Genomic DNA, 10,212 nt, shown 5'->3' with positions numbered 1-10,212 from the left:
TGAAATACAACATTTGGTCAGTAATAAAGACAGGAGTGCAAATATAAATAGAATTTATTGAAATTTTAAACAAGTTATGAATATAAAAAACTCAACATTAGCCATGACCAGAGCATGTGAGCGGAGCGCGGAGCGGGAGGATTTTGTGTTGAGCGAGGAGCGGCTATTTTTTTAAAAGGTGGAGTGGAGCCTTATCTCTCGCTCCAATTTCGCTCCGGTCGCTCATGCCCCACCCAGAATGCATCTTTGCACCTGCACACACCCACAATATTTTCTTTCAAAACTATGGAGTTTATTGTGTCCTACTTCAGAAAAGAAACTGAGAAGAGAAGCAGCGGTACCTTGGAGAACGGTCCCTAAATGCGGGGAGAGGCGAGAGGGCTTCCCCGGAGAATCTACCAAGCTCATGTTTTATTGGTGCCGTAGCATTGTTCCGACCTCTCATTGTTCCGACCTCTCATTAGTCAGACGTCCCGTTGTTCCGATATGTGATTATTACTGTATTTGTTTACCATAGAGGATCAGCAATCCAACAAAAGTGTCATAGAGAGGAGAGAATGAAACACCATAACCTCCTGTTATTAACTCTGGGGTCCGGGTTGTGTGGGGAGCTCTCCGCGGTGCTGAACGGCTCCCGGCGGGCGTATTTCTGCCTTGATGGTAAAGCAGGGAAAGGCCTGAGGCGAAGCAGGCTCACGGCTTATGTGTTTGCCACTTTCTTTTTCATTTTAACCCACATCATGATTTTTTCCTGACCCTAACCAAGTGGTTTTTGTGCCTAAACCTAACCAGACCCTAACCACAGGGAATCATGAACAATGGGCTGTCGGAAAAATGGGCAGACCCCGTTTTATTTGTGAATAGGAGATTACAGGTTAGGGTAGTACGACGCAGTTGTTTTGAGCGGAGTGGTGAGCGAGTGGAGCGGGATAAAATTTATGATGGAGTGGAGCGAAGAATGCGCAGAACCAAGCGGAGCGGGCGAGCGGCGCAAAGTGACAGGTCTGCGAGCGAGGAGCGGAAATTTTCACCCACTCCGCTCAGCTCACATGCTCTGGCCATGACAGCCTGGGCTATGATCAGGCCTAACAAAATGTGTCCTAAAGGCCAAATTCAAAAGCAGTGACACTGCCAACAGTAAGCAGTTCACTGCGTTTGGAGATGGTCTTTAAGACAATTAACTAATTTACTTAAAAACATATCATTTCCCCTAGGTGTGAAATGAACTCCATCTTTCAAAAATAGCCCAGGACTGTCATGTCTGATGTGAAGGTGCTCAGTTATGGCACCATTTATACTATGAACAAATGTAGCCATAACACATAACACATTTCCTGGCCTTATCAATCTTTGCTGGATTGCCACCTGCACCTTTGGGCCAATGAAGAAAATATTATCTTAATGCCAGGATGCTGGAGGTGAAGCTGGTGCAGGTCCTCCGCTCTCCACACATGAACACATAGGTGATGTAGAGCCTTGTATGAGTGGGTTGATTGCTCGGGTTCCAGTAGAGGAAACGTGCTCTGCTTCCTCACTCAAAACACGAGTGAACGACAGAGCTGCGTGTGTTTATCCTCATTCCTCTCTCACTACTATTCCCCCTGTTTAAGGCAATTACCGTACGTAAAGCACTGTAAACTTAACAAAACATGTTATAGTTTTTCACGTGTTATTGTGATGTTATATGAATGAAGTGATATGTTTTGTGTGGTTTATTGTTGAATGAGTTTGTTGTGAATTCAGTCGATGCATAAGTCGGCTCCTGGATACTGCATGGCAGCGCGGCAATATTGAAAAGTTTACCTTCTCGTCTCACCATTTAAGCTAGTTAGGCTACTGTTACATTTATGCTTGTGCAGTGAGATAAAATATTTATTCTGTCCCTGAGAAGTTCATATTGGTAGTAGAAATAAGTAAGTGGGTTAAAAACACATTTCATGTCATTTGTCATGCAATTTAGGCGAAGTTAAAAAAATACATATTTGCAAGGGTATCTGTGGGACTGATACTGTGTGTGTTGAATATGTTCCTGATTGAACATAAGTGAGTTTGTGTTTGTCCTCATTCCTTTCTCATTACTTTCCCCCCTGTTTAAGGGCACAACAAATACACATTTATGAAACAACCTTTAACATAACCTTCTTTCATATAAAAAACATCTTTGAAAAATAAGCAAAACGCCTTTTTCCTGTTGCCTATATGATACATCATAATTCCCTTTCTAATGTCTATTTTATAGTGCTGTGAAAACATCAACACATGAGGACCTTATAATTTACCTTAGCCCAATACCCATTTTTACTGAATAGAGCTTAAATGCTTCACAGTGTAAATTAATGCAACCTTCATGAGCTGTTTGCTAAGGTAATGATAACCAGCTCTCCTCCTGCTGCAGGAACCCAGAAAAAAAAGCCCTCCCTATTATTCAGTAGGATTTGCTATGTAGTTATGCTGTTGTGGCCTTATGTCATATTTCAAAATAATAGTAGTAATAGTATTAGGAAAAAGATAGCAAAAGATAAACATTTTGATTTTCTTTTCTTTCCCCATTTGTGGCGCCTCCTATGGTTGACAGCGCCCTCAGCATTAGCCTATACTGCCTATGCTACACGGCATTATGCTTAAAAAAGCCAGATGGCTCAACGTACCCACCAGCTCGGATCGACTTACCCTTAACCTTGGGCAAGCTGAGCCACAGAAACACTTTTTTTCTGGAGCCACTTTCTTCTTTCAGGCCCTTTGTCACAGATGCATTCTTATGATTTCAATTCAATTTCAATGTTTTCATTGTTCATTCATCTTTTGTCTTATTTTTCCTTCCTTAGAGGACAACATAAGTAAAAATTGTCTGACCTTACCCCACTCTCCCCCACAAGCCACACCCACTCCCAAATGTACCTAACCCTCCACCAAGCACAATCCAACAATACACAAACATGATGTTATCATTATTATGTTTGTCATTAGTGTTCATTGTTGCCACCCAATTTATCACTAGTTATCACTATTGTGTTTTTCTATGTATTTATGTATTTGCATACACCGTCATGCGCAGATATCACTAATATCTGTCTGTGTGCCTATGTTACTGTACTGCAGTTATCTAGGATCCAATCTCAACTAACCTGAGCCCTCCTGAGCTCTCTCAAAGAGCACTCTACTTCATCAGGAATTATTAAGTTAATTGTAAGTGAGCAAGTAATAAATGTGAATGTTTCTTACTTTCATTTTTCAAGCAAGTCCAAAATATCACTTCTGCAGTTTGGCCCTGATGTGTCAGCATGATTGCAGTGATGGGAATACAAAGACAAAAAAATGCATGAAAATACTAGTAAGTAAGGTTTTTAATGGAGAGTCAGAAGCAAACATACTTCTCAGTTGTATGTATTGAAAAGCAAAAGATTTACAAAATAAAGTGATACAGAGCTTTAATATTTCATCATTAATTGACATCATTGTTAGAAAAACAGCCATTTGACAGAGTCTAATTTCACTGACAACACCTTTAACATTTGAATATATATACTATTGGTACTTCCTGATGTTACTTCTAGTAGTACTGTAATGTAATTAATCACATTGTTTTAAACAAAAAAAAGAAAAAAAGTTAAAAAGGCCATCACCAAATCAGATTTTTGGACTGTGCCCCTTCACCTGTCTGATCCACTTCAACCTCAGAATACAAAATAACCTCCCTGCTGATATTAAACAGCTATGCCTTTAAATGTCAACTTAAAACTCATCTTTTTGTCTTAACTCTACGTTAGTTGCCTATTCTTTGATTACATCAGCAAATTCACCATTAGAACCCATATACCATAAATACTTCCTGATATTGACGGCAGTATTAGCCTGCTCTAATATAATTAATCAAATTGTTAGATATGAAAAAAGAAGAAAAAAAGGTTAAAGAGGCCACCACCAAAATGATTTAATATTGGGCTTTGCTTTCCTTAATTGAGTGTTGAGAATTCTCAGCTCTGCCACCATGATGAAGGCTTTCAGCGATAGACACACAGGTACTCACACCTGCCATTATTGCCTGAGTTGAGATTTCTTTTGATAACAATGACACCAGCCTTCTCATAAAGATCAACAGCATCCATGTTGAGAAGCAGGGTGACATCCTTAATGGGACTGCATTTCTCCTTCTTCCACCACAGGTACACCACGTTGCCTCCGGTACCCTCGTTGAGGTTAACACTCACTGGCGTGTAATCTTGCTGCTGATACTGCTGATATTCGCTATCATTTGTGGAGACTTTCAGATCACTGAGTGCAAGCTTGGGGTCGGTGGTGAGACGGTACCAGATGAAGACATAGGCCCCTCCTGCACCTCTGTTGATGTCTTCATCCATACGGATGTAGCCTGCCTTAAACCAGGCAGCATCAGATCCAAAGCCAGCAGTGGCAGTGACATCACAGACGTAGGTTTCCTTCTCTCTTTTCACCCAGACGTGGATCCAGTCACCCTTATTTCCGCGGTTTAGATCAAGGGCCACTCTCAATGTCTACTATTGGATAATCATGCTCGGTGCTCCCTTGAAAGTACCAAAGGTAGATGGCATCACCCTTTGCTCCAGCATTGAGATCTTTAGGGATCTTTGTGAACCCTGCTGTGATCAATCCAGCAGCCATATCATCTCTGAATGTAAACTGAATCCTGGTGATTGGTGCGTCGCAGGATTCTGTTTTATACCAAATATAGATGTAGTTCCCGTATGCTCCTTTGTTCAGATCAGTAGGGATTTTCTTGAAGCCCTGTGATTGGAGCATTTGCTCCTCGGCTTTATCAAGGGACACCTCAAGTTGTGTGATGTATTTGCTCATTGTGGGTAACTGCATGAAGAAGGTCAGTAAACACAAAATAACAAGTTAGCAGCATGACTGTGCCTTTTCAGGTGAGCTCCAATAATCCAAAACAATTTATACATCAGTTGTCAAATATGGATCACCATAACAGCATCCAAAACAACTTATATTTTAAATGTGCATGCATATTGCACTTATTCACATTATTCATACTGAATAACCGATTAAGATCTAAAATTGAAAAAATGTTCAGTCCACAGCAAGAAAATATTAATTATTAACACTTACATGTCTGCTGACGATGAATGTTGGCCAGTAAGAAGTCAACCGATCTGCTGAATTCTGTTGTACTTACCACAAGTCAGCTGCCTTTATATACAGATGCAGCCACTTCAAATTTCAATTTCAATTTCAATTTAATGAGCAGGCGAAATGTCTGTCTCGCTTACATATGAGGTGTATCAAGATTTAGGAAAATACAATTTTATTGAACATAATGAAAGCAAAAAGTCACTTGACATGCTGCTGTTTTGTGCTATGACCATTTGTGCTGGAAGTTGTTATTTACGTGATAACGCATGAACGCAACACAGGCTCTGCTCCACCTGAATGTGCGTACAGTGCTGTGCTGTGCTGCTGTGCAAGCAGCGTGTTTGGCTGTACACATTCTCGGAACCCATCGGCTGTGTTTGGCGTCTGACTTCTGGCACTACCTTGTTCTCTATAGCTGCTGTAACGTGAATTCCTCCTGTGTGGGATCAATAAAGTTCTTATCCTAGCCATCTGAGAAGATCAAATACATTGTTTTTGGTGCCTAACTGTTTCCCAAGTATATTAGTGTGTGTGTGAATGAATAAATGAGAGGCATTAACGTAAATTTATTTGTAGAAAGGCGCTTTAAGAAATTAAGTCCATTTACTTACATTAGTTTACAGCGCAGCCTTGCCACATCCAGTATGGCGGCGACGTTGACGTATCGCAGCAGCGGGCAAACCCACTCGATGCGGTGTCTACGTATATATGTCTATGGGGCAGACCCCCGATTTTTTGGCATTCCAGTTTGGAGGAGGTGAATTCCCGTTTCCGACATCCGTTTCCTCCCCCTGCTCATATAAGTAAAAATGCTGAACAACTGCGATGGATTCAGAGTTTGCAGTGACGCCAATTATGTTCCGCCTCGTTAGTTCACTGTACGGACCGTTTAACCTGGCAACAACTGCAGCCGGTTCAAACGTGATTGGTCAATATCACGTGGACTACCAACAACCTACAACCGGAAACCAGGGCTCTTCCGCTCTTCTTCCGGAGGCAAGATCTCCGGGATTTGCCGACAGACTCTACATTCACTGAATATAGAGTTTGTATATAGAGACTAGGCTGTACGTAACAGCAGTCTGTTGATGGTTATTTACACACTGTCCATAACAATACCTATGTCAGGTAACAAACTGCACCGGGCTCAGGTAAGGTTTGGTCAGGAAAATGCAGCCCGAGCCACGCTCTAGGGTTAGGGTCGTGACGTTGTACTGTATATTGTCATGGCTGTAACTGCCTACGACCAAATCACAGCCGTGACGATATACAGTACAACATCACTCTCTCTCGTGTGATATTGCTTAAATATATATATATATATATATTTGTGTGTGTGTGTGCAACTGTTGCTCTTCTTCTCATTATTCTGATGTCAGTGGGAGGATATTCCAGAGAAAGAGGGCATGACAGGAACAAGATACCTACCTGCCAATTCTGGTGGCCTTTGGTCTTACAGTTTTACTGCACAAACACTTTAAGACCAAAGGTCACCAGAATTGGCAGGTAGGTATCTTGTTCCTGTCATGCCCTCTTTCTCTGGAATATCCTCCCGCTGACATCAGACAGTTGATGCCTATAAATGTCAACTTAAAACTTGTCTTTTTATTTGAAGGTCAGTTTGTTGCTTATTCTTTGATTACAGTTATTGTGCAATCACTACATGTGAGGAGTTATATTCCTAAGAATTTTTCTTTGTACCTGATGTCATCATTCTTTCAGCGACTCAGTTATTGTGCAGTCATTAACCAATTAAATCATTAGTTCATGTTATTCTCTCACACTCGACCTCTGCCACAACAAGACCTAAACCTGTGTGTTTGTTTGTTTCCTCTCTCCTATCTGTGTGAATGGTGTGCTTCAGTTTTGCCTCTTGACATCTACATGGCATCTATTGCATGTCTGTCTGTCTGGAGAGACCTATGGGGTTTGAAGAGTCTCTTAAAGCTAAAGTTGGTGACTTATATGAAAAACAACTTATTTGCTGAAACTGTTTCTAAATTCACACAGCACTTCATGAGACACACAATCTGTGAATAAAAACATTCTCCTCTGCCTACTCTATTGTCTTATAGTGCTTCTACTGACCTTACTGTATGTGAACAAAAACAACCAATCAGAGCCAAAGAGTCTCTGACACAGCTGTCAATCATGTCAGTCACTGCTCATGATGAAATATGAATCAGGATTCTGTTACTGCAATGCCTTTATCTCACCTCAAATGTTTTCAGAAACATCTTTTAGTGTACTGTTTAGCTGTAAAATAAGAGAGGTGGTCTGGCTGGTGAGCAGTGCTTGGTACTCCAGACAACAGTATTCTACATGGCGGCTGGGTCACAAACTGTCCCATCATACAGCTGAACAGTACACTAAGATATGTTTCTAAAAACATTTCAGGTGAGAAATGCAGTAACAGAATCTTGATTCATATTTGATCAGTGCTGCTGAGTTTGACAGTTTAACCACAGTTCACGAGCAGTGATCGACATGATTGACAGCTGTGAGACTCCTCAGCTCTGATTGGCTGTTTCTGGTACGCTGGGGTCTGATTCTAGCAAATGCTGTCAGAGGCAATAGGAAAGGGAGAAAGCCAGGAGGGACATGATTCAATGCACAGACAGTGGCCCTCATTTATAAAATAAATTTTACAACAGAAAACTGGGCGTGCGGCTATTTGCACACAAACCTCAGCTTTGATCAATGTGGACGTGAGCAGAGGATACGATCAAATCTCTCATCAGGTTTCAGCTCGTGTACCCAAGTTTGAGTCAGCGTGGACAAGCGATGCAGCATATTAGGTCTGGCTGAGTTGGAGAAAAGTTATCAGACCATATTCTGACTGATATCTGAGTATTAGCAGCCACCAGTTCTGTGCACAGACATTTTTGAGCATTTATATCTCATAATCAGCTACAGAGATTTGTACCAAATTTGATCTGAACCCTCTTGGGTCATGACTCAATCAGTGCATAAAATGTGGTGATTATTGTTTGAACAGGGAGTGGCTTATGACAATACATCTAAATTTTAAGACATTTCATATTCCAAGCTTAAAAAAATCATAATAAATCACAAGTGCATCCTACAGAGCAGAAATCTTTTCAGCTCATCCACTGCATTGTGACAAATGTTTGCCTCACTGTAACCTATAGTCAATTCAGAAGTCTGTCATTCTATATTTTTAAGTATATACAAAATTAATTAGCATCTTTATCTACAGAAGTCAAAATGGACACAGACCAGGATTTAACTTATTGTAGTAACACAGGTACTCAAGACATCCACAGTTGCCTGTGTTGAGATCCTCTTCAATCACAGTGAGACCAGCTTTGCGATAATTCTCAATCAAAGCTTTGTTGAGAAGCAGGGTGATGGCCTGGATGGGGTTGTTGGATCCCTTCTTGAACCACAGGGTCACCTTGTCACCACTGCTCCCCTCATTCAGGTTAATATTCACTGATGAATACTGTTGCTGCTGGTAGGCCAGATAGTCGGTTTTATTGGTGGAGACTTTCAGATCATTGACTGCACCCTGGGAGTCGGTGGTCTGACGGAACCAGATGAAGACAGGCTTTCCTCCTCCTCGAGCACCTCGGTTAGTATCTTCATCCACACGGATGTAACCTCCTTTTAGGTAGTCGGTGTCTGATCCGTAGGAGTCAGTGGCAGCCACATCACAGATGTATGTTGGGTTCTCTCTCTTCAGCCAGATGTGGATCCAGTCCCCAGTGGCCCCACGGTTCAGATCACAGGCCACTCTCTCCCAGCCAAAATCAAACTTCCCGGCTTCATTGGCTGCCTCGGTGGTGACATCAATCTCCACTATGGGAGTGTGGTACTTTCCGGACCCTCTGAAGTACCAAAGGTAGACGGGACCACGTGTTGATCCTGCATTGAGATCTCTGTCGATCTGTATGTACCCTGCTTTTCTCAATCCAACAGACATTTCATCGCTGAATGAGACTTGAACCCTGGTGATTGCACCTGAGCCAGTATCTTGTTTGTACCAAAGATAGATGGCATTTCCTCCTCCTCTTTTGTTCAGGTTGACATTGACCATCCTGAAGTCTTGAGATTGGAGATTGCTCTCATCAGTTGGATTAATGGACACACTGAGGTCTGTGATGGGCATTGTGGGTAACTGCATTAAAGAAAGAAGACAAATCATGAGTTAACAGAAAATGATGAGTCAGCTGCATGACTGTGCTTTCTCAGGTGAGCTCCTATATAATCATGACTAATCATTACATCAGTTGTCAAATATGGATCACCATAACGACATCTGAAATAAATCATATTTTAAATGTGCATGCATACTGCACCAATTCTACTATTTACACTGAATATAATCAATAAAGATCTGAAATAGAAAAATGTATGGTCTACTGCAAGAAAACAATAAATTCTTGAACACTTACGTGTCTGCTGACAGTGAACGATAGGCGGTAAGAAGTCACCTGATGGGCTGAATGGGGTTGTTTCTACCACAAGTGGGCTGCCTTTATATAGAGAACAGATGATGCGACTCATTGTGCAATCACTGCCTCTAGGGAGTAGCCTTCTGTTCCAAAGAATTGTGTCATCCCAATCAACATGTCAAACCAGACAAATGTATAAATGACCTAGAATTACATTTTCTCACACCCGATCTCCATACAAAATCTATCTTGACTGTCACTGTGTGTGTTTGTCATGTCTACGACTCATTTCCAGATAGTTTTTCATAAAGGTGTGGGGAGAGGAGTTTTCCTATACTGTTTGACAACAAAACAAGCACTTGGACACCTCACAGGGGACACGTCCCCCTCAGTATGTTATACACTTGCATCTGTGTCCCCAAATCAAAACATGAAGCACAGGACATTCATTTGACAAAATTAAAGGCATTTACACCATAAACTGATGCAGAAAAGGCACAAATTGTTACAGTAAATAGACACAGACACCAGTTCAACATCTAAGAATCTTGGTGTTACATTTGATCCCACCCTCTGTTTTGATCTGCACACTAAAGAAATCACCAAGACCACCTTTTATCACCCGCACAACACTCACTCACTAAAATCCTGCTTTTTCTGTCCTACTAAC

At 41.4% G+C, this 10,212-nt stretch overlaps 1 protein-coding gene and 1 pseudogene across 2 annotated transcripts; both read right to left on the bottom strand.

The window, feature by feature from the left end:
• Positions 1 to 3,343: 3,343 nt before the first annotated feature.
• Positions 3,344 to 5,195, bottom strand: LOC144466479 (uncharacterized; annotated as a pseudogene). The gene is made up of 2 exons (XR_013493092.1): positions 5,101 to 5,195; positions 3,344 to 4,839 (listed from the first exon to the last, which is right to left on the bottom strand). The product of XR_013493092.1 is annotated as an uncharacterized LOC144466479 (transcript).
• Positions 5,196 to 8,347: 3,152 nt separating this feature from the next.
• Positions 8,348 to 9,583, bottom strand: LOC144466598 (uncharacterized). The gene is made up of 2 exons (XM_078174148.1): positions 9,543 to 9,583; positions 8,348 to 9,265 (listed from the first exon to the last, which is right to left on the bottom strand). Exon 2 carries the CDS (start codon positions 9,254 to 9,256, stop codon positions 8,348 to 8,350), a length of 909 nt encoding a protein of 302 aa, XP_078030274.1. The 5' UTR covers positions 9,257 to 9,265; positions 9,543 to 9,583.
• Positions 9,584 to 10,212: the final 629 nt, after the last annotated feature.

The sequence above is a fragment of the Epinephelus lanceolatus genome, chromosome 13 (genome assembly GCF_041903045.1).
Source record: "Epinephelus lanceolatus isolate andai-2023 chromosome 13, ASM4190304v1, whole genome shotgun sequence".
NCBI classification, from domain to species: domain Eukaryota; kingdom Metazoa; phylum Chordata; class Actinopteri; order Perciformes; family Serranidae; genus Epinephelus; species Epinephelus lanceolatus.
The sequence above is the reverse complement of the archived record's forward strand: the minus strand, read 5'-3'. Positions and strand labels throughout refer to the sequence as shown.